Raw genomic sequence first — 26,042 nt, forward strand, 5'->3', positions numbered from 1 at the left:
CCTGGGAAGCAGGATATGATAATAGGATTAAACCACAGATATCAAGGCCTAGAAAAACACTCAGAAATAGCCTCAAAGTTCATGCCACAGGAACAGGAAACTATTCCAAACAGGGCTAGAGGGGGTATAAAAACCTTCTACCCATGTGCTCAGTCTCTCTTTCTTCTCCTCTGCTCCTTCTTGCAAGGACCATCTTTCTTCTGCAATAAATTGTAACCTTCTTCCCAAAGCAGTCGCCATGTTTGCTTATTTATTCCCGGCTTGGATGAACCAGGATGAAGACTTACTTCTATCAATCCTTTTGCTTACAGGATATTGTGCAAAGTTAGCCTGCTTGGTTAAATAATCAGGTTATTTGTGCAAACCCAGTCCTTAAGTTGTTGAAGGGAAAACACCAGATTTTTATAGCAGATGTGTAAACTGAAAAGGTAAAGCTGGCCAGCATCCATTAGATTTCCAAGATATATTTATATGAATTAAACCATTGTCCATGAGCAGCCATATGATTTCACAGGTTAGTATAGGCAACAAATAAGAACATAACAGTGAATACTAATAAATAAATAAATAATCTTAAAATAGTCAATGCCTCATCAAATTAACAAATATGAGATTTTACTTGAAAAAGGGGGATTATTTTTTATTCTTGCAATCATAGAAACCATCTAGGCATGTCATGAGTGGCACAATACCATGGGCACTGCATTGCCAGCCCTGCTGTGATGATGATGATGAAATCTTTCATATAATCCTGAATAATCCCTTGAATTAAATAATGCCCTTGAATTAAATTCAGCTATAACCTAGAATTCCTCCCATCTAGATGACTGCCATCCAAATATGAAGCCCAACCTTTGAACCTGTTCAGCTTATAAGATTGACCAAGTGCTACCTCCTGTTGCAATGAATTTAAAAATCTCCAAAACACATTTACCTAATCTTAATCCTTGCAATAAGATTTTATTAAAAGAGCTGGCATGCATGCTTTCTTAGGAACAATTTCTAGACAAAAATGAAAACGTAGCAAAAGCCATTTCTTTTTGCTCCTTTATAAAATGGAACTGGTATAAAGATGTTTGCATCTGTTCAGAAACAGCCATACATACAGGTTACTCATGCATAGAAACAAAATATAGTAAATGGATATAACTGCAAGATTGGTTCCTGATTTATGAATACCAAATGTCATTCCTACAATATTTTTGTAACCAGCTGGGTGAAAAATGACAGATTCTGTGACAGATTCCAATGCAGCTAGTAAGTTAGGAAGTGGCCAATTCTTCCCAGTTTACTTACAAACCCCGTCAGCCAATCCACAGGAAGACAGGGATTATCTCCAGACAACAAAAGCTAGCTCAAGTAACAAACTCCATGGATCAGAGTCCAGTAATCTGAAAATCTACAGGAGAGGAAGGAAAGGAGAGGGGGAAAAAAACCTGGCATATTTTTATTATAGGAGCCTTGACTTAAAACCACTTTTTAATATATTTTTCTTTGTCTTACTTTCTCCATTTTCTTTTCTTGCACTTTTTATTCTTTTTTATTCTCTCACTGAGTTTCATTTCCATTTGCTTTTATTGTTGTAATCAAAATAATCAATAAAAATATTTTAAATATGTATTAATCAGGCTTTTTAAATTCTTCAATGATTTCATTAACGATTTGGATGTCTTTACTAAGGAGAAATTTCCCGACAGTTAGAACAATTAATCAGTGGAACAACCTGCCTCCAGAAGCTGTGAATACTCCAACACTGGAAGTTTTTAAGAAGAAACTGACAGCCATTTGTCCGAAAAGGTATAGGGTTTCCTGCCTGAGCAGAGGGTTGGACTAGATGACCTCCAAGGTCCCTTCCAACTTTATTATTATTATTATTATTGTTGTTGTTATTACTATTATTATTATTATTATTATTATTATTATTATTATTACTACAGCCTCAACTTAAAACCACTGGAAAACTAGCTTCAATTTTTTTCAACTCAAATTATTTTCTTCCATTGATTTTCCAAGGGGCTCAGCAATGTAACATAAGCAAGGAGAAAGGAAAAAAATCAAAACAAAATAAAAAATCATTCTCAAATAAAAGCAACTGAATTTTTGCTTAGCAATGCCAAATCTTACAGCACTTTCTTGAGTAAAGCCCCTACCATATAAAAAATCCTCAGGGCTTAGCTTGATTTTTTTTTAGAAAAAAATCAAAACAATATAAAAAATTGGCAGCCAGGAGTATTAGAGGCTCGTTTAGCAGAAGGATCAAATGGAGTGGCAACATGCTATATGAGCTCAGGGGTTAAAAATGCAATTTTCCACCTGGGTGCACCTGGCTTTTCAACGTAAGATGCTGACCACACCTGCAGAGATCCTTGGATGACCTGCTTCCTACGTTTGCTACGTAACCATTGCAAACCTGGAAAGAGCATTATTACCAACTCCTTTCATGTTTCAAAGATTTGTTCAAGAATACGTAACTGCTCAAGTAATTACAATGGAACATTTAGTGGAGAGTATATAGTNATAGTATAAGGGAATTATATAAGATAATAAGTATTGGGCATAGGGTATATCATTTATGGTACTGCATATACTGAATCTAATATTGCCAAATGCTTTGTTGAATGAAACATGAAAAAAGGCTTTGGGAGGGAAAAACAACAAAAAACAAAAAAAGTCAATTAAGCTTTTCTGACTAAAAAGTTCTTTCCAGGGAAAAATATTTTAATTTGCTCATTTTTTAACCCAGTCAAACACAAATCTACATATTGTATAACTGAAAAATGACTGTTAATGCTTTTGCTTTGGTCTGTAACTGCTGGAGATTTTTTTCTTTTTAAGAACTCACAGGAGAATTCAGCATTTTCCATTTAGGGAGTTCCACCGTATCCCAAGTGAAATCAAAACAAGTGCCTGGGATGGCAAAATTAGGCAGCCACTAGCCTTGTAACAAATCACGTATAACAGCAGCCCCCAATGTTTTGGGCACCAGGGGCCGGTTCTGTGGAGGGCAGTTTTCCACGGGCCGGGGGAGTGTGGTATTGCATGCTGCCTGGATCCCGCACCTGCAGGGATGGGGCATCACTTGCTTGTGTGGCCCGGTTCCTGGCAGGCTGCTGACTGGTGCTGGTCTATGGCCTGGGAGTTGGGAACCCCTGACATATAATAGCCAACCTGAAATGATCCAGACTATGACTGGTAAATACCATACATACAATAATATGGTTCTATGGCATTTAACTTTTCAGATTTTTCCCTCAAAAATGCATATAAATGGTTGAAACATGATTTACTTAAGGCAGAATTACATTTTGGTTAAAGACTACCTACGGTACTTGTGTAAGCTTACTGAGATAAGAGTTCTACAAATTATTTACTTTAGCATAAGCATTATGCAATAACATTTTTTAGACACTCTAATGTAATTATCTCCCTCAATATGATGTTCTAAAATATATAGGAAAACATTTTCAACCACATTTGAAAGGCAACAGATCGGGGAAGATAAACTGGAAAGTCAAAACTTTAACCGAAAAGAAATTGAACAATTTGAGAACCCATGACCACATGTACCCTGATAGAGCAGTGACAGGATTATTCTGTTGGGCTGGATGATAACAATAAAGAAGTGAGATATTTTCAATTTAATCCTCTTTCAATTGAGGGCACTAACAGAGACTGCAGTGTCCTCTGCAAAGAACACTTATTAGAAAGATAATTCCCTTCACAAGAAAGATGGATTCATCTACAAGGACTCACGCTTCTCTGAAGAACTGGAAGAATTTCCACAAAATTACTAATAGACCTAAAATATCCAAATCTTAACAGGCCACTGATAACTGTCTTCTTTCTAGGGATGTTCCTTGAGCATGAGGTAGTTGACTGAATTAAGTTTATTGAATTATTTTCAGAATCCATTTCAGCCAGTATTTAGAACTATTTATGATTTTCAAGAAACCTTGGTTGATTTATATGATGAGGTCTTCTATATGTTTTTAAAATAAACTACAGGGTTGTTTTTTTAAAAAAACAGTAGTTTTAATTTCTATTGTCTAGAAGTACATAGTATATTGAGTTTACTATGGCTGCATTCACTCATATATCGGAGTTATTTAAATTTTAACTTAACCAGGAACTAATAGGCTGATATAAAACCTTTATTCTGCAAGTTCTTCCAGACAACAGAAGAAAATTCACCAGTGTTTGGTTTTATATAGGGTCCCTAAATGTTTGAACTAGTGGACCAATATTAAGATTTTGGAGGATATCATGAGCATTTCCCCAAAATATCAATTTATCAGAAAAAAATAGTTGATCCTTCTTATCCTTTCTCAGGCAGCTCCCTTATCACAACTTGCTTTTATCCTCCTCCAAGCTCTTCTGGGCACACTTTCAATAAGAACTATCGGCTTCAGTCTATTTTTTATTTTTATTTTTGAAAACCGCTTAGGCATATATGCAGTTTGGAAACATGATTGGAAATAAAAATGTAAAGATGCACCTCATGTTAAGGTTAATTCCCAGTGACTGCATGGAGACATCAATATTGTATTGTTGGCAGAAATACCTCAATGGTTTGTTACCTGACTTCTGAGATTTTTTAAATCTAGCATTTTAATCTCGAATTTAATGCTGGAATTCCCTGTTATTGTCCCATCCTAGAACTAACTAACCTTGCCTAGTTTCCTTTACCTCAGAAAAGGTAAGGCAGGTATTTTCACCTGCTGACACTTTCTTGAGAATAAAGACTGCATTTGAAACTGATTTCCATTTGTGGCATGGGAGCTTCCTGTTTGTTTTATTCTAAAGACATCAGATGGGGCATGATACTTGATGGATGCCAAGTATCAATGGCACTCCAGGATTTGTGGACATGTTGCTGCTCTCCCAAGAAGCTGGGATCATAACCCAGAGTTGGCGACTTACTATTGTGCAAGCGAATCTTATATTTGGAAAGCCACAAAGATGACCTTAGGCTTGGTATACAGAGACAGTTACAAAACTCAACAAAAGGAGAAAGCATTAGAAAGAAACTCAAACTAACTGCCTTCCATTCCCTAGGGTTTGATACAGGGAGGGAAGGAAAATCAGACAGACTTTTAAGATTCTGTTATCATATAGATCAGCGGTTCTCAACCTATGGGTCGCGACCCCATTTGGGGTCGATCGACCATTTCACGGGGGTCACCAAGCAAGGCTGTCTGCCATTTTTTCCCCTTTTCCGGCAGGTGCCTTACCTCCCTTGGGCTGGGCCAGCTGGTGGTCAGCCTGCTCCGTCTCTGCCGCTTACCAGCTACGCCTCGGCCGGCGCAGGGGGCGGAACCACGCATGCGCGGCGCTCCCGGGCAGGGAAAGTCCTCGACTTACGACCGGTTGGGTAGTCCTCGACTTACGACCGGTTTAGTCCTCGACTTACGACCGGTTGGGGGTCGCGGCATTAAAAAGCTTGAGAACCACTGATATAGATCAATAAAGACAACTTCCAATCATTCTTGAGCAGCCTGTTTTCTGTCTTGGCATACCTCAAAGAGATGATAGTATATCAAGAGCTTTTAAAGTACCCTACATATCTAGCGAACTAAGGCTGAGAAAGGAAACTTGTCCACTGTGCTAGAGTGCTTATGCATAAAGTGCTTTATGCAATTATATCTCAAATGCATGTAATAAGTACCTTAATAATAGCTCACCTTTCTAACACTCCCACATATAATTAAGAGGAAAGCACAGCAGAATGTTTCGCAACTAAGGCAAACATTGATTACACTGTAGTGATACCAAGGACAAGAAAAGCAGTAGTTAAGCCTCGTCATACTCCTGCTTCTTCATCAATAAGGATGTTAAGTATGACAAACATGTTGATAGAAATTAGACTGGATTCTTGGAAGGGTAGAAGATGTAGAATTTGTGCCTAAAATTTAAACTCCACAAGAAAAGAGTTTGTAATTTTTTTTTAATGAGTATCTCTCAAAGTCTGTCATTTATTTTCCCTCGGTGTACTGAGGCTCAGTAGCTTCATGACAGCATAACTTTATTTGCATAGGCAGTCCATTGGTACTCAATTATTTAACAAACCAATACAATTTTAAATACAGGACTTTATCTATTGAATAACTAAAATTTAAATCATCTTTCTAATTTACACATTGTAATGAGCCACAAATCTACTAAACAGAAAAATTCGGGGGGGGGGGTGTTTAATGATATTTTTAATCCCATCTTTATTATTTTTATAAATAACTGAAGGCAGTAAACATATCTAATACTCTTTCATGCTCCTATTTTCCCCACAACAACCATGTGAGATGAATTGGGCTGAGACAGAGTGACTCGGCCAAGACCACCTAGCCAGCTTTTATGCTTAAGGCAGGACGAGAACTCATGGTCTCTTGGTTTCTAGCCTGGAGCCTTAATATCTCGGCCAAACAGGTTCTTCTTCTGTAAACAGGAAAAGGATGACACTGTTATATTCTAGTATAGCAGATTATCTGGCTACCTTGCTATTAATCCATATAATTTTCTACCATAGGTGAGCCAATGTATGAACATGGGGATATTACCTTCAATTTCTTGAATCATCTACAAGAGAGCCCTATCATTTATATATAGGGTTATCATTTATGTATAGGGTTTCCTGCCTGAGCAGGGGGTTGGACTAGAAGACCTTCAAGGTCCTTTCCAAATCTATTATTATTATTATTATTATTATTATTATTATTATTATTATTATTAATTATTATTAATTATTATTATTATTATTATTATTATTATTATTATTATTATTATTATTATTATTATTATTATTATATAATATTTATGTTTGCCTTCTAGAAATATCAGGACCTGAGAGGCATTGAAAGAAGAAATGTATAGAATTACATTGTATTAGGAATGTTTGTCCCCTTGAATTATGTATAAAAAGGTAGAATAAAAGCCAAGAATGGCTAATGAACTTGCAGCTGTGATTTCACATTTTTGTGTATATAATAATTTATATTTCACACTTAACCACCCATCTCCCTCAGAGTGATGGACAACTTAAATAATGAATACAAACAACAGTATGACAAAGTAGCAACCATGGTGTATTGGAAAATCTGTAAGAAATACCATTTGCCTGCAAGCAAAAACTAGTAGGAACACAAAACAGACTAACAGAAATTGAAGAAGCTAAAGTGCTCATAGAATTCAAACAGACAAGCATCTGAAACACAACACTTAACAATTGTTGATAAGGAAGAAAAAATTCTGGATAGTGGATATTGCAGTACTTGGGTAAAGCACAACAGAAGTAAAAACTGGAAAAAAATAAAAACATACATAGATCTGCAAAAAGAAATAGAACGACTGGCAAACAATAGCAAAGTAAAATAGTGATAGGCATCTTGGTGCAATCCCAAACCAACTGGAGCACCACCTTGAACACATCAGCATTGACAAAATCACCAAAATCAGTCAACTGCAAAAGGAAACTTTACTTGGAATCATGCCCTGTGACAATATCTTTAACACTATCATCAACAACATCTGCCTACCCCAGATCCTTGGGAAGAAGCCAGTAAGTAGATAAAAATGCTAACTCTAGTCTAAACAACTGGTTGTCTTTGTGACCAACTATAATAACCTGTCAATTACAAAAAGCCGCATTACTTGGATGTGCCCATATTCTACGGCAATATATTATGACATTCCAAGTTCTTGGGAAGAACTTAATGTGTATGAACGCTAACTCCAGTTGAAGGATTAGCAAGTGCAATTTCACACTGTTGTATATATAACAAGTATACTTTCAACAGATCTTTTTACTACTTTTCTACAAAATAAAACACAATCATAAAAAAGAACTACAGATTTACAACTCACTTAGCTTTTTGAATCCAAATGCAGTAATCTGTGATGTAAAGGTCATTGAGAATATATGCAGGATCATTCTCCCGAAAAATCTTGTGAATGTCTAGCAGACACTTCAAAATGGCACTTTTACCTAAAAAGAAAAGATAATCACAGCTAAGATTTTTGGGGCAGTGAACAATCATAAGCTTCATGACCAATTGTAGGCACAACGTAATTCTCTCTCTCAACCTGACAGTATCTCTGTCTGATATGACAGTATGACCCAAGCTTTTTTAAAGCTTTCAACTATTAAAGTTTCATGCAAAATCACTTCTCATTTCTTAAAATTGAATTATGTTATATTATGATTTGTCACACAGTCAGCCAGATGTTCAGACTGGATTTAATTTGAAATTGATATAAATCTATATAAATTACTGCATAACTTGGGAAAGTTTAGGTCAAGTCAAAATTCTCACCTTTTATTTTTATATAGAAAGCCCATTATCCATTATTCTCTAGCATTGTGTTTAAGACAAAAATAATGTATACTTATATACATTAAAAATAATAAAATGTTCTTTAAAAAAGTCTTGCTGAGAAAGGGAAAAACAAGTTTCAAATCTCCCAATTTTCTTTAAAAATCTGTGCTGCCTTTGTTGTTAATTTGTTTTGTTCTTCTTCTATGTCAGGAGCCTGGCAAATAAAGGCGGGCAGGTTTATATTGGCAAAACAGTACCAAATAATGATATACCAAGTGACTTATTTTTATTTTAAATATTTGATAGCCCCTATTACTAGAATAATTCATATTCACTCATATTGTCAAATAATGTTTCATTATTTGCCTCAACTCTTCTGAAATCCATAACATAATNATAATCATGTACCAAGTGTAAAAGCTGAACATTCACTCCCGTTAACTATTTGCTTAAGAACAGCCTAAGTTATTTCAATTCCATTCATAACACGAACAATGATCCAACTGAGCCAATCACATTTCATCTTAACAATGGTTTCCTAGGCAACCTGAGACATCCAAATGAAAGCATCTGGCAATGTGGAAAGAAATTAAACAAGTTTCATGTTGACTTTAAAACTGCTAAACATTTTTAATGAGTAGAGAGACGAGGCAACTCCAGGGGATACAGGCATGTTTGGCTTTATACCTAATCTATCCAACAAAAAGTTTTGTTCCTTGGATGGTTATTACAGGTATTTTAAAAAGGCTTTCAGTGGCACATTTTGAGAATTTGATCATAAAAATGGTACATTATCCTTTAATATACATTTATGCAGCCTTCTATACAAATGATAATTTCACTTATCTGAAAATCTTTTATTTCTTGTCTGGCCTATCAAAAGGACATTTTACTGCTGGGAAAAAAACCACTTTTGATAAGTGGTCCAGCAGAGGGAAGGATATATACCTCTATTCCTCTTTGCAGGTTCACATGCTAGCTGTGAAGGGAAGGACAACTTTTGCTCTGCAATCAGTGCTGAATGACAACCAGCTAGAATCTTCACTGTCTTATATGAAATTCTCTGTCGACCCAGATAATTAGATGAACAGTTAAATATATGGGTCACCTGCAGACGAAGTAATTAATATAAATATTTGAACCCTCTTCTATACTATAGGCAATAATTGTTTCTCTTTGCTTAAAACATCCCAACTAGCATGTGTTACGTTTTGTGAAACTACTATACCAGGGGTGTCAAACTTGGAACGTCACGTGATGTGTCGCGACGTATCGTGACGTTTTTGCCATTGCCAGCAATGGGCCGGGTGCAGTTTTGCTATGATGCATCCGGCCCGTGGGCCGGCAGTTTGACACCCCTGTACTATACCTACTATATCTAGATCTACTCTTATCCGGCCCACATTTAATTCTAGAGAATTTGTCAAATAAACAGGGAATTGCAACTGGTTTCATATCTCAACCTGTATTATATACACAGACACATTTGACAGATGTCTACACTTCACAAAATTCTAAGTGTTGGATAAACTTGATAGAAATAGTTTCTCCTGCTACCCTTGTGGTCCACTTATTTATCAATATAATTTCATTTCCCCAAGGCCAATCTGTTTCACTAATGTGAATACAAATATCGTCCAAAAATATTCTTTCAATCAAATGCCCTATCTCTGAAGTATCTAAAATATGGAGGTAATTTTCAAGTCAAACCATTTAATAAAAATGTATTATCTTACCTAATTTCAGTATCATTATAGTATCATTCAAGGCTCGTATCACTAAACTGAAGTGTCTGTAAAGTGGGTAGCACAGAACTCTTCTTCCAAAGGATATAAGGACTTCGGAAATGCTAGTAAAACTCTGCATTTAAAAAAAGGGGTTATAAGAGATTTTTTTTTAAATGTTTATTTCAGTATTGGTTAAGATTAAAGTTAAAAAAATGACCTGTAAAATTTTAGAATATAGCAACATGCTTTTTAAGAAATTTCTACATTTCTACACATATATCTAAAGTGTATTTTCTTTAGAAACTTTATATAATTATCGTACCTCCAACCAGCATAAAGTTGAGCTCAATTTTCGTATGTTCCATGGTGATTCAACCTTAAAGTGAAGGATATAGAAAAGTCAGTTATAACATAATTCTATAAACAGGGCTTAAGAAAATATAACATGTTGATTTATGTCAATCCTGAGAATATGGCTATTGCTAAACTAAAGTGGAGTTATAATGAACATAATTTTGAATCATTTCCTACATTCTTTGAGCTTTTTAGTTTTCTGCTAACCAAACAAAATTGGCTAAGGACCAAATGTTTGAAGAGGACTTTACAGGACAAGTTTTTTTAAATAAATAATTAGAAAATAGAGGAATGTCAGACATTCCTAAATTATTTTAGCAATGTGATTGCATATCCTTTCAGAAGAATTTTTAAAAATGTTAAAAGTTCAACACCAATCCTTTTCTTATCTTCCATATTTATCCTAAATATTTCTTTTTATTTAATTATTGAATAAAATGTCATAGAATTAAAGATGTTTTTAGCATTACTAAAAAATGTAGAGTACATAGTAGAAGCTATGGAAACCACCACGTACAATAAGGAGTTGGAGTAAGCATTTATATCTCTATGGTAGAAAAGTGGATACTCTTAACTCTGGGGTAAAGAAATTTTGGAAGCCCATGATTACATTTTATTTTTTGTATCTGGGGACTGCAAAGTTGGTAGGGTTGAACATTTGGTAGAGGTGATCAAAGGTAAAAGTGAGTACTCTAAACTATTTTTCTTCAAATAGAGGGGAAAAATCAACCTGATGGGGAAGGAATAGACCCTTCCTTAAGGATCTATTCCTTTAATAGATATTATGGGAAATCTTGAGCCCCTTACCTTACAAGTTGAAAATCTACTCCACACATAGGGAGAACGAGTTTGTAGGGGTTGGAAATGGGATATCAGGCTTATATGCTCCGTGTCTACCCTTGTATTATGTGAACAACATAAAATGGAATACAATTATGCTTTGTGGGTGGGGGAGAGGGGCGCTGAGGTAAGTTTTTAATCTCCTGGCATCTGCCTGGATAAGTTCCTGTAGTTTACTTGGCAAGGTGTTTTGGAAGTTTGCCATTGCTTGTTTCCTACATCAGAGACAGGGTGCCCAGCCCAAGGTTACCATCTCGCTTTGTGTCCAAGAGGGACTACAACTCAGTCTCCTGGCTTCCAACCTGTGCCTTAACACCAGGTTAGACCAAACTGGTTCTCTTATGCTTTGTTCTGCTTATTGAACTAAAGGTTGGGAGGAAAATATCCTTATACGACTAAAGCTGCAACACATTTATGGTATCATTCCCTTGAGGCAATGTTGCTATACATTCCTAATTCTCATTTCTAATCTTTCATTTTTATTCATCTTCTGAACTTGGAACTCCATACTGAATGCAGCTAGTCCTCAACTTACAACTGTTCTTTTAGTGACTGTTTGAAGTTACAACGGCACTGAAAAAAGTGAATTATGACTGTTTTTCACACTTATTGCAGCATCCCCATGGTCACATGATCAAAATTTGGGCATTGGCAACTGGCATGTATTTGTGACAGCTGCACTGTCCCAGAGTCGTGTGACCACCATTTGTAACCTTCCCGGCCTGCTTCCAACAAGCAAAGTAAAGCAAAGCAACAAAGATGATTAGGGGACTGGAGGCTAAAACATATAAGGAACGGTTACTGGAATTGGGTATGTCTAGTTTAACGAAGAGAAGGACGAGGGGGGACATGATAGCAGTGTTCCAATATCTCAGGGGCTGCCACAAAGAAGAGGGAGTCAAGCTATTCTCCAAGGCGCCTGAAGGCAGGACAAGAAGCAACGGATGGGAACTAATCAAGGAGAGAAGCAACCTAGAACTAAGGAGAAACTTCCTGACAGTTAGAACAATTAACCAGTGGAACAACCTGCCTCCAGAAGCGGTGAATGCTCCAACACTGGAAATTTTTAAGAAGAAACTGGACAGCCATTTGTCCGAAATGGTATAGGGTTTCCTGCCTGAGCAGGGGGTTGGACTAGATGACCTCCAAGGTCCCTTCCAACTTTATCATTATTATTATTATTAAATCAACTTACTTAACAACTGTCTTGCTTAGCAATGGAAATTTTGGGCTCAATTGTGATCGTAAGTCGAGGACTACCTGTAGTATTCTTGGCCCAGCCTGCTTGTTCCATTCAAAATGAAAGTCCCAGTTTATTTACAGTATATGAATGCAATCAACTGCTGTTCCTAAAACACGTCTATGTTTTTCAAACACACATTCCAGCAGAATTTTCTCCCCACATCCCCCCTCCATTTTCTCTTCTGCTGAACTTAGTTCAGCATACCCGTCAGATCAAGATTAAATCTCCTATTCATTTCCATTACTTTGCACGGCAAGTTACCTTGTGATAATACCCTGCAGTTCTGTGCTTCAGCAAAGAACAAAGTCTAGTTTAAGAACTAAAGCCTCCCAAATTACAGAGTAGCTCTCTATAGTTTTCATGATGGAGCCACTTAACTAAAATGCCATACTGTGAAGAGAAAAAAAGACTAACTCACATTATTTTCTCCTTCAGTGGCACAGACCTCATAGCAATATGCTAAAAGTATATCAATTAAGCTCAGATAGACTTGTTGGCTGGTTCTTTTATCAAGCAGGAATGTCCTGTTAGTGAATTTTCTTAGCTGCTCTTTCTCATCTTCTGTAAAGGAAACTGAAAATAGGATTGTTACTTTAAGGCACAGTACACATAGCTACTCTAAAATATATTTATCCATACCTTCAATTGACAAAGATGGCATTGATGAACATGTTCTCTAAATTATATAACTATTCTTATCTAAAGTTCAGAATAAAATGCTTAACTTTCTCAGCAGCTGCCCAATTATTCTTTCTCATTCAGAAATAATAATTAATATTTCTCCTCCCAAAGGAACCCAAATGAGCTTTAAAAAGAGAAGGGTCTTTCATAACCATCATAAAAAACTGATTTTCTTTAAAAAAATACATTTAAAAATAAACAAAGTTCCTTAAAAAAAGAAAAATAATTCAATTTAAAAGCAGTCTAGTGTTTTTATGCCATAAATGCTTAGAATGTGGGATAGCTAAACATCCACAATAACTACCTCATACTGGCTAAGGTCATATAACACAGTAATGTTATTACAATTTATGATTTGTTTGGGCTTAGCTTGGAATGATGCCTGAAGCCTATTCTTGTAGTTGGCACATTATAGTTTATGACTTAATGTGTTGTGCAACGCTAGGCAAGTAAAATTTATTCAAACAATTGTTAAACAAATGATAACATAGCATATGTCCAGAAACTAAAAAAATTGTAATTACCCAATCTTTTTCATAGGAAACATGGTTTTCATTTAAAAGATTATTCTGGACCAAATGTAGCAATAGCATATGCAAATCCATTAGGAATCAGCCCATTTCTAATCTGCAGGTGGCTTGCAGGAACCAATCTGGGTCAGTCACTGGGACCAGTGGATTTGTATTCCGAGCTTTCGAATTCATGCTGAAGCCCATCCCCAGGAAACTTCTCTCTAGCACTTCTTCAGAGGATCCAAAAGCCAAACTGCCAACTTTGTTCAAAGCACTAAATTAGGCAGTCCAGCTATTTTAAACTTCTGAATAGGCAAATTAACATATACAATGCAATTTTATCCCTGCATGTTTTAGAAGATTTTTTAATACTAGTGATGAACGAAAATGACAATGGCTTGCTCTTAAATTATGTTCACTTGTACTTTTTAAAAGAATTCTCAATGTACGATTTCTGGCAGAATCTAAAAGGAATTCCAATTTCAACTGTTCAATTGTTTAACTATGAAACTAATTATTTTTCTGCAAAAAAACAAAAACAAAAATAAAAACAGACTTTTCAAGCAATTTGCTCAAAGTTTCTTGAGTTGTTTTACATAATTATAGAAAACAATCTTTTTTGCTTTTCCTGAAAAAATATTTATCCCATACTGTGTTTGTAAATATTATTAAATCAGAGTACCTACCTTGACAATGTTTGAAACATATGGTATTGAAAATGATATTTGTGCTTTTGTTATTCTTCCCCTTGTGATTAATAAAGTTGCATAATTTTAAAAAAACTTGTAAAAAGGTAGATTAAGTCATTCCTTAACACTGCCATTCACTACAACTAATTTTCAGCTAGTAGGCCATAAGCTAGGAGAAGAAATAGATCTGTCAAGAATTTAAACATAACAAAAAGCCCCTTGTCACAATTCTGCTCTGTAAGTGGAACATACAGCAAAAGAGAGCTTTAACTTGGAAACTTATTTTTCACTATAGGTTCATAAATATATAAAGTGATCTTTAATTCAAAGGAAATGAGTGCTCAAACTTTTTTGAAAATGTCATGAGTTGAATTTCTGAAATGGTGTATTCTCACTTTGTTAAACTCAAGCATAGATATTAAGGATGCACACTTCCATGCAACATTTCTCTTCTGGACCTTGCTGTTCCAGGAGTGGTCCATTGGTTTCCTGGATTATCAATCCTCTGAACCAGCAGTTATTTGTTCAAACACGATGTTCTGGATGAAAAAGGGCTGTTTGGGCTGAATAGGGAACTGGATCAGGGAACTGGAGGCTAAAACATATAAAGAATGATTGCTGGAATTGAGTATGTCTAGTTTAATGAAGAGAAGGACTAGGGGTGATATGATAGCACTGTTCCAATATGTCAGGGATTGCCACAAAGAAGAGGGAAAATTGTCTTATCAATCCCCCACAATTGGGCAGATCCAGCAATCATTTTTTATATGTTTTAGCCTCCAGTTCCCTGATCATCTTTTTGCTCTTTTCTGCACTCTTTCTAGAATCTCAACATCTTTTTTACATCTTGGTGACCAAAACTGGATGCAATATTCCAAGTGTGGCCATACCACATGATTAATGGTATTAACGCTTCACGTGATCTTGATTCTATCCCTTTGTTAATGCAGCCTAGCACTGTGCTGGCTTTTTTGGCAGCTGCAGCATACTGCTGGCTGTAGATCATTTTCTTAATTTTTATAGACCAAGAATGGGTGATATTTGATGTATCAGGGCCACAGCCTTGCTTCTCAACCATCTGGAGAATTCACAGAAAAAACATAGCCATAGCTTTGTTCATTAGGCTATGCTGATCCTTTAATTTTGTGCCAAAATTTACCCATTTCACTACCAAAAATCATCTGTGTGATCAAAGGATGCTTGGAATCAGAAAATATGGGGAGGAAGGAACAGAGCATGCATGCAGTCCATAGACCAGGGTGTTAAACTGGCGGCCCGCGGGCTGGCTACGTCACGTGCAGGCCACGCTCAGCCCGGCTCAGCAAAGGCAAAAAACGTCACAATACGTCATATGACACAATTGAGTTTGACACCCGTGCTATAGGCTATCCATTCATTATCGATATATAAGTATCAGAAAAGCTGAAATATTGTCAAGTAAATTTCCAGCCCTTAGAAAAAACAACAACTGAGTTGTAGAGAGAGTTCCTTTTACAACAGTGGGAGACCTATTCTGTCAAGTAGCACAGACAAGAGGGATTTATATAAGCTGTAGAAGTACAATCCTAGCAACTGAGGATTGATTGCACTTACTCCATGAAGTGCTTTCTTGAGCATTCATCATCAACTCGTAGGCGTTAACCCACCAGGGCTTATAGTTCAACAGATGGTGAATAGCTTCATCTTCAAAAAAATCAGCTCTGGAAAGATAGAAAAGCTTATGAATTATACAATATATGAATTTGATATTAGGAATGTACATATGTAGTCACAATAATCCTATTTTATAGGCATCTCAGTCACCTACATCAGCTTTAAACTCTTAAAGAATACAACTTCAATACAAGCGGAGATTTCAGGATATCAACCTAACTATGAGAGAGATTAATAACTGTTTAAAATAGTCATCATTTTGGTACACTTAATAGCATAGCTGAATTGGTATACTTTAATATATGCATATTAGTCTTCCAATATTCGTTCATGATCTATAAAAATTAGAATTAGTTTTATTCTGAACAATCCATTTTGAGAAAGCAGCCACTGAAGATTAAATTAAATTAAATTTACTGGGGGAAATGTTTTTTTTTTCATTTTTTCCTCAGTAATTCTTAAAATGGATTATATCTGTCTTCAAAGTTGCAAATGAGAACTAGTGGGATTTTGTTTAACACCTTTTTTATTGGACCAAGGTTGGGCCTCCCCCCCCACAGCCATTTAATTTGGAACTTCAAGATACAGACATGGCCAAAAGACTGATACCCCTCTACTTTCTCCCAAAGAATCCCAATTTTTTTTTATTTATTTTTCACAATTTTGAACCCCTATCTTCCTCAAAGAGGGACTCTGGGTGGTATACAATAAAATGTTAAAAATATAATACAGTATATTTTTATCCCAGATTGGATCCTGCAACATTATCCTGGGACACATATGTTTGCCTTCATTCATAAAAAGTATATATAAAAGTTAAAAAATTAGAAAGGGGAAAGAGTGATTAAGCACTATGAAAATTAGTTAAAAGGTAAAGGGAGGGTTTGCAGGGGACTATCCAGCCCCATGGCTATGTGGTCCTCTGGATTCCACATGCAAGGCAGCACAGCCATGCTTTAACTCCTTTTGGCAGAAAAAGGGGGGGCTGTCTCACCTCTGGGGGAAGACTTTTCCACAGACTGGGGGCAATGGCAAAGAAGCTCTCTTCCTAGATATTGAATTTTGCAGAAATAGGTTGAAATGGATACAAATAAATGATATTCACCACTCTTTATTCCATAGAGCAGGCACTTTGCTTTTGATATATTTACATACTCATGTAAATAATAAAACAAGTGAAAATAGCATGGACATGATTATTGGTACACCTTGGAAGTTAAAAAACACAACTGGATTTTAGTGAGCTCTCAAGCTGGATCTTTAATTAGCATCACATAATCAGTCAGCATATTTGAATGAAGAAAAATGAATCTGCTATTGTCTGTGGCATAGTGAATGTGGAGAAGAGAAAGAAAAGCAGAGAGTTGTCTGAGGAGGAAAGGAAGAAAGTAGTAGCCAAGCAAGGTAAAGGCAAAGGGTACAAAACCAATGTAGAATGCACAGGAAATGGCCTTAAGAAACAGGAGGAAGAGTTTCTACCAAAAGACTAGTCAGATGAAAGAGAACTAAGCCCAGGGCAGGAATATAAATTGAATAAATGCCTTGGACAAGACCTTCCTTAGTTCTACTGAAGATAAAGGGATGGAAGGGGAAAGTACATTTAGACTAGGAAGATTCTTTTACAGTATTATATCTTTCCAATAAAAATAGTATTGACCTCTATGACACTGGATACCTACTTTGGTCTATCTTGAAGATAACTATTTCCAAAAAGTGACCATGTTTGCTAATATTACCAAGAAATTTAAGGTCCATGGGACTGTAGCCAACTTCCTTGAATAAGGCCGTAAGAAGAAAACTGATTCCAGACTGAGGAGAAGGATAGTTCGAATAGTGGAGAAAGAATTAACTGAAAACTTCAGAACAGATTCTGGCTGACCTCTATGATCAAGTTACAACAAATATCAAGTTACACAATCTGTCACAGTTTACTGAAAGTAGCCTCCATGGTGAAAAACCCTCTTTTGAAAGACAGACACACAAAAATGATGTTCTTAAAGAAAAAAATGCCATCCCTACTGTCAAACATGGAGCAAGCTTCATAATGTCACATAATACTTTTATGCCTCTGGCACTTCAATCTATGGCGGGTAGAATGAAATCAGAAGATTCTTCAAGGTGTTCTAGAGTGAAACATAATCCCCACTGTTAGAAAGCTCTGACTTAGTAGCAAGTCATAGGTCTCCCAGAAGGATAGTGACCTGAAACTTTATCTAAGAAAACCCAAGAATCACTGAAAAGCAAACATTTTGAAGTGGCTTGCTATGTATGAATCCTGATTTAAATCCAATAGAACACCTATGAAAAGAGCTGAGTGTCACAGCTCGGAGAAAGAAACAACTGGAGCAGTTTGCTCAAGAAGAGTGGTATAGGTAGAAGTATAGGTATCTTATCCAGAGTATAGAAAACATTTGATTGTCATTAATTTTCGGAAAAGATGCACTACAGAATATTAGGTTAGGAATACAGGTAATCCTTGACTTACGCCCACAAATTTCTGTTGCCCCGTTTCACAGCCTTTCTTGCCACAGTTGTTAAGGCAGGGGTTCCCAACCGGGGGTGCGAGACAATATTTCAGGGAGTACGAAAACTTGGGTTTAGAAGTTTCAAAATTATAGTGTATACGCATAATTCATTTTGAACTTTTATAAGGGGTGCGAGAATATATCAGAAGCGTTCTAGGGGTACGGGGTATAGAAAAGGTTGGGAACCGCTGTGTTAAGGGAATCACTGCAGTTGTTAAGTTAGTAACACAGTTGTTAAGTGAATCTTGCTTCCCCATTGACTTTGCTAGTCAGAAGGTCACAAAAACTGATCACATAACCACCACCACCTGGACACTGTAACCATCATAAATATAAGTCAATTGCCAAGCATCTGAATTTTGATTACGTGACCATGGGGATGTTGCCCATGGTTGTAAGTCAGTGTTTCTCAACTTTGACAATTTTAAGGCATGTGGACTTCAACTCCCAGAATTCCACAGCCAGCAATGCTGGCTGTGGAATTCTGGGAGTTGAAGTCCACATGCCTTAAAATTGTCAAAGTTGAGAAACACTGTTGTAAGTATAAAAAAGTCACTTTTTTCAGTGCTGTTGTAACTTTAAATGGTCACTAAACAAACTGTTGTATGTTGAGGGCTACCTGTACTGATTAATTATGTCCATGTCATTTACATTTGTTTTATTATTTACAAAAATATGTAAATTGCCTGCTCTGTGGATTATAGAATAAAGAATAGTAGATACTATTTACTTGTATTAATTTTAATTTATTTCATGGATAGGGAGGATTTAAATCCAATCGCATAGTACAATGATCCTAAACTATTTATTACCAGAACACATAAGCAGGGATAAACGTACAGGTAATGATCAGGATCAAATTTAGCAGCTTCTGCTGCAAGTCGTTTTTCTCTGCGTTCAGATGGAGGTGTTATGTCTGGATCTTTAACATCCACAACTTCATTAAGTTCATCCTGTAAGGAAAAGAACAAATCAATTAACAATCACTGACTTAAAAAGAAAAGCAAAAAATACATTGTATAGAGCAGGGGTCGGCAACCTTGGCTCTTTTATGACTCGTGGACTTCAACTCCCAGAATTCCTGAGCCAGCTATGCTGGCTCAGGAATTCTGGGAGTTGAAGTCCACGAGTCATAAAAGAGCCAAGGTTGCCTACCCCTGGTATAGAGTTTAGAAAGTTGTACATCAAGATAATAAAGATACTTTGGAGGAATCATTATGAGCTGCGGTGGCGCAGTGGTTAGAATGCAGTACTGTGGGCTACTTCTGCTGACTGTCAGCTGCCTGCAGTTTGGCAGTTTAATTCTTATTGGCTCAAGGTTGACTCAGCCTTCCATCCTTCTGAGGTCAGTAAAATGAGGACCCAGATTGTTGGGGGCAATATGCTGACTCTGTAAACTGCTTAAAGAGGGCTGTAAAGCACTGTGAAGCAATATACAGTATAACTCTAAGGGCTATTGCTATACATTCTAAAGAATTCTTCATGGAAAGCAGTCAAATATTCTAAAACACAAAGAGCTGAATGATAGCAAGAATACACATCTATCAATCACCTGTACTCTTCTGTGCAACAAGAAACTTCAGACTAGTCCTAGGACATCTCACTTAATCACTGTGTGATCAATAAATTAGCCTCCTATTGCAAATGAATACATTACTTTCCATGCCTCACTAACCATGGATTAGGTTATCTTATTTTCTTTTAGTGTATGTATATACATACAACTATTATTTGAGTTTAGATCATAAACAGGGCATTCCTCTCTCATGTGATTGATAAAAGAGAATAAACCAGACTATTATGTTTAGTTTAAAGCTTAAATGCTTAATTGTGAATAGACCCATACTTTACTAAACAAGGATTAAATAAGCCACAATTGCAAATGCTAAGCTGTAAATAGATAGGTCTTGGGACCTGCTAAAACTTCCTTTGTTACTTGATTTTAACATTTGAATATTTTGAATCACAAAAAGGAGAAGTGAGCACACTGATACAAAAAAAGCAGAAATCTCTAATATCATCTTTAATTCAAATGATTCTAGATCTCAGATGGCCATAGGCATTTTTAGAAAATAACAATGACAGATGGCTGTCATCTAATGCTTTGCTTGGAATTGTTCTAATCTGCCTAGGAAAAAAGGGAGGGACAGAGAGAATCAGTGCTAGTAAGAAACACTCTAGAAAGCTATAGAGCCGCAGGGAGAGAAATCTTATCATTTTCTCTTATGATTGGCCTACAAGGATTATCTTTGCTGGAAAAGGGCAAGGCCATACCAAGGTGGCCATTTGGTGACAGTCCATTTAAAATTCCAAATGGGCCAAGTGAATCTTGGCTGTGAATCTCTGGGCCGGTTATTCTCAGATTATCATCCTTAGAGGGGCCATTAGTTTGCTTGTTGGTTGGTCTTGCTGCTTCTCCCTGCTCCAGATTTCATCCCTCCTCCTGATTTTATCTCCAATTTTATTTTTTATTTTTTTAAAATTAAATTTATATATCACCCACATGATTCTTCATGATTCTGGGTGGTTCCCCCCCTTTCAATTAGGAGAAACAGAACATCAACAAATACCAACAGACACACAAAAGCCACTGAAATAGATACAATTTGAGAACATATGTGAATATATTGATAATCTTGATCAATACAAATATTTTAAAGATATATTGTTTCTATTTTAGCACAAAAGAAATTTGTGCAGATGAAAGGAATTTTTTAGAAACTGTTAACATGGTTAAAAGGAGAACAATGAAAAAAAGCTTTATTTAACAGATTCTTCAGGATATTTTGCTACTGTGCTGATTTTTTAAAGCAGTTTCCCACATTTTAAAATCAGTGAACCAAACCACCCTTGCAAAACGTTAAGTTGGCTCCCCAGAAGATGGCATCCTTCTGCCAGGCTAAGTAATGGCAACCATATACTTCCACACTGTTAACAATACAACTGTATAGCCACAGTTGTGTAGTTATCTGCCATCTGACAGTTAAAAAAAAAAAATCTTGTATCACAGTTTATAGGAAATAAACCTACATTAACTGCAAGAGACTACCCATTATTTTTGTTTACAATTTCCTCAAAAAACTTTGACCCTAGTAAGTGTCTAAAATTAGCATTGCTAATTGATGGCAATACATACAAATCTGATTATAATCCTTCCAGCACAATCTAAAAAGTCTGTAATTAATATAATGTAATTCTAAAGGCACATAGTATCATCTATGAATCATAGTCAATTCTTAATGGCATGCTAAATGGATTTAAAAGGATCGTTATGCCATAAAAGCTGACTCATCAGGTTCAGATTTCAAGTCTCTTTCTCTATTTATTAAATAGCCTATTGCGTTTATTATAGAAGCTTGGTATAATACTGAAAAGATTTTGGTTTAAAATGATGTGGCCATACACCATTATCCAATGCTGTTAACTCTCCCCTTGTCTAGAGTTCTTTACATATTTATAAAAACAATAGTCATGATAAAAAATAAAATATAATCTAAAAAATAAATTGTTACAATTATTGCTGCAATTTTGCAGCACAATAAACTCTTTTAGACTGACAGGTAGAGTAGAGTAGAGCTGGAAGGAACTTTGGAGGTCTTCTAGTCCAACCTCCTGCTCAAGCAGGAGAACCTATACCAGTGATGGCGAACCTTTTAGAGACTAAGTGCCCAAAAACCGCCCCCGCCTGGCCGCAGCGCCACCCACTGCCTCCACGGCCCACCAAAGCAGATTGCCATGGCAGCCCAGCAGCACCATGGTGGCCACACCCTCTGCCCGTGCCCCGCATCATCTGCATATGATGGGGCACGAGGACGGAGTCTTGTTAAAGTCTGCTATGTCCTTGGCTATGCTGCTCCACGCGGGCTGTGCCCGGGGGCAACTCTTCTTCAGGGGGCTGCTGGTGAGGAGGGAGCCGTGGGGAGAGGCGAGGCTGGGGCGACGCCACCCGTGCCCACAGAGAGGGCTCTGAGTGCCAGAGGTTCGCCACCACTGACCTATACCATCTCAGACAAGTGACTGCCTAGTCTCTTCTTAAAAATCTCCCGTGATGGAGTGCCCATGATTTCTGGAGGCAAGCTGTTCCACTGGTTAATTGTCTTCACTGTCAGGAAGTTTCTCCTTAATTCCAGGTTGCTTCTCTCCCTGATCAGTTTCCAACCATTGTTTCTCATCCTTCCCTCTGGTGCTTTGGTGAATAACGTGACCCCCTCTTCTTTGTAGCAGCCTCTCAAATACCGGAATACTATCATATCTCCCCTATTTCTTCTTTTCTTTAGACTAGCCAAACCCAAGTCCCACAGCCGTTCTTCGTATGTTTTAGTCTCCAGGCCTTTGCTCTTCTCTGAATTTTTTCCAAACTCTCAACATCTTTTTTGTGGTATGGTGACCAAAATTGGCTGCAGTATTCCAGGTGTGGTCTTACTATGGTTTTACAAAGCGGTACTAATACTTCACGTGATCTTGATTCTATGCCTTTCTTTATACAACCCAGGATTGCATTAGCTTTTTTGGTTGCTGCTGCACACTGCTGGCTCATAGTCAAGTAATCGTCCACTAGGACTCCAAGGTCTCTCTCACAATTGCTGTTTTTGAGCCAGGTCTTGCCCCTAATAGAACTAAGCTTATATAGCTGCATGCTTATAGCTAAGATCTATTAACAACCTAATGGAATTTCAGATCAAAGTGACACAAAGAAATCAGAATAATCCCAAGACTAAAATGCAAAGCCCAACATGGATCGATTTCAGTGCAGTACCAACTCACAAAAGTAAAGCTGAGAATTTTGTAAAATTCAGCTAGGTACTCATATAGTACAATACTTAAAATAAATATTGCAAAGGACCACCAAATACTTCAGAGTGTAAGAACTGACAAACTTCATAAAATATTGCAGGGCCATTTCCAAATGTAGACAAAAAGACATAACAAACATAACAATTAACACGGCATCTGACTAGCTAGTCCAGATAGATTAATGGTCGACTAATACTGGGTATGAAGCTATATATTTGTAGTCTAAAAACACAGCTTACTATGTATATGTAATTATACGTATATAATTATATGCATATGTAATTATAAACAAAGTGAATACTCCATAAGCCACAATTATTTACTACAGCGGAAATGATTTTGTTACAGTTCTATAGTACAAAAGGAGAAATTCCTAAAGAGAAGATGAAATCAGTGAATTGATTAGTTATATTTTAACAGTTAATAATTTTCTTCAACTCTAGTGACTGTTCAGTCCTCAGCGTGCTGATATTTCGCTAATATCAATGCATGACTAACTGCAAAGGAGGCAACATTGTCCCTCAGAAGCTATAATGCTTTACTATAAGGATTCATATCACACAACCATATGACATTTGCTTTTTGATAAAAAAAATAATTAATTTCTTCTCCTAAGCCTGTGTTTTCTTGTTCATGTGCTACTTGTATCATTTTGTCTGGGACTCATTCTTTGTCATTTCCTTTTTCAGCTGTGTTGAAAAAAGGCCTTCTCAAGGCTTTGAAGAACACATCTGTGGCCTCTTTAAATTTACCCTTATCTTCACATTATTTAAGAGGAATGTATTAAAGCACATGTCTAAACATAGAGATGTATGGATGTAGGAGATGTCATAATGGATAAAGCAAAATGGTTCATTCATCACTAAAGTTTTCCTTTCTATGTTTTATCTTTTTCAAATATGTGTCTACTTTGGCTTTTTCTCTTCAGTTATACAGAAATATCTTTCTTAAAAACAAAGCAGGAGAAAGTCTTGCCTTCCTCAAGCAATATGTTTAAGGTTTAAAACTTACACCTTTTTCATATAAACTGCATGATATGGGGTGAAAAATCTCTTTTTCCTCATACTGTTTTCCATTAAAGGGAAGCTACTTTAGACCACAAAAGGCCATAATATGGCAAATTATGAAAAAGGAATTTTATTAAGCTCATGAAGCAAGTGAATATTGTCATGGGGCTTTGTACACTTCTGTAGAAATTCCAAACAAATTGTGATTGCATAAAGTTTCCCATAAATGCAAAGTAATCATTACAAATATACATGTCATATACCCGTAGTCATCTCTTAATGACCCCAGTTAAGACCAGAATTTCTTAACCACATGACCAGAAATGATATAGTTAAGAGAAACATTATGTGTCCTGGACTGCTTAGCAATGGCAATTGTAATAGGCATAGTTATAGTCATTAGACCCAGACTGTGTGTCACCATTAGGCCAGGACTTCACACTTTTCCTGCCCTGCTGCACTCGCTTCCACCTTTAATGGAAGAGACAATTAACCAGTGGAACAACCTGCCTCCAGAAGCGGTGAATGCTCCAACACTGGAAGTTTTTATGAAGAGACTGGACAGCCATTTGTCTGAAATGGCATAGGGTTTCCTGCCTGAGCAGGGGGTTGGACTAGATGACCTCCAAGGTCCCTTCCAACTTTATTATTTATTATTTATTTTATTATTATTGTTATTATTATTATGGATTTATATGATTTTATTTTTAAAAAATGGTTTGTGGACTCTTGTTTCTGTATTAACATGCATTGGAAGTGAAGAACTTTTAATTATTTGAATAAAACGGTAATGCTGCTTCTTGCTGGCAAACCTATTGGAAAATGCCTTTTAGCACATTAAGAAATGGTTTGTTCTCACGTTTTATTGAATAGAGTGATAAATTCTATTATGGATTGGATGTTAAGTAAAATAAGCCAGATGCATGCTTCACTGTCTGTCCTACCTTCTCCCCATGATTTCTTCGGAGTCATATTTCCCACTTCTACCTAGAGGTATTAAGAGCTGAGCGTGGAATCTTTTAAATCTGCTTTACTACTGAGCTGTGTTCCTTTTCTGCTGCTATCCATACAGTTCTGATTACTAAATTATCTTCCATCTGTGATCTAAATTCAGGAAGGATATCACTTTCCCACCATCTGCCTATCTCCCTTCCCCCATCTCTGTCCTGTTGGCTGGAGTGCACGCACAAAGGGCCAGTAACTGCCCGAAGCAGGCAGGCATACTTTCTCAGAAGTGGAGGAAGAAAACAGTGAAGATCAGCTGGAGGGGACAGAGAGGGATTAAGTAGTGGCAGATCACAGGACATTCCAAAAGGGCAGAGGTGAGGGGAGACCGGCAGGTGGCAGGAACTTAAACCACATGCTGCAGTTGGAAATGCAGGTGGGCCATCAAGTGCCTGAATTTTGATCACTTGACCACAATGGCACTGCAATCACCACCACTCTAAGAACCGTTCGCTCAGTGCCATCTTAACTTTCACTGATTACTGAACAAATGGGCATTAAACGAGGACTACCTGTATTGCATATACACGTCTCAAATAATTTTATTGTAATGATAATTTTTCATCATAAATATATTAGCAGACTTCATAAAATTCTTAATTTTACAATTATCTGGTTGGGTCCAAACTACTGTTATGCTTAGAACTATTGACATTGATCATGCTTGCAGTAGGCTGATTGACAACAGTAAGGTAATTTATTTATC

General features: G+C 36.6%; 1 protein-coding gene across 1 annotated transcript in view; it reads right to left on the reverse strand.

Moving 5' to 3' along the window:
• SHQ1 (SHQ1, H/ACA ribonucleoprotein assembly factor) overlaps window positions 1-26,042 on the reverse strand; it is an 80,971-nt gene that overhangs the window by 45,493 nt on the left and 9,436 nt on the right. Inside the window, 6 exon segments of the mRNA XM_015824605.2 lie at window positions 7,855-7,975; window positions 10,043-10,166; window positions 10,356-10,409; window positions 12,889-13,043; window positions 15,946-16,052; window positions 19,371-19,483. Coding sequence (XP_015680091.2) covers window positions 7,855-7,975; window positions 10,043-10,166; window positions 10,356-10,409; window positions 12,889-13,043; window positions 15,946-16,052; window positions 19,371-19,483 — 674 coding nt within the window.

This window comes from Protobothrops mucrosquamatus, unplaced genomic scaffold (assembly GCF_001527695.2).
Source record: "Protobothrops mucrosquamatus isolate PMUCROS unplaced genomic scaffold, P.Mucros_1.0 scaffold2289, whole genome shotgun sequence".
Lineage (NCBI taxonomy): Eukaryota > Metazoa > Chordata > Lepidosauria > Squamata > Viperidae > Protobothrops > Protobothrops mucrosquamatus.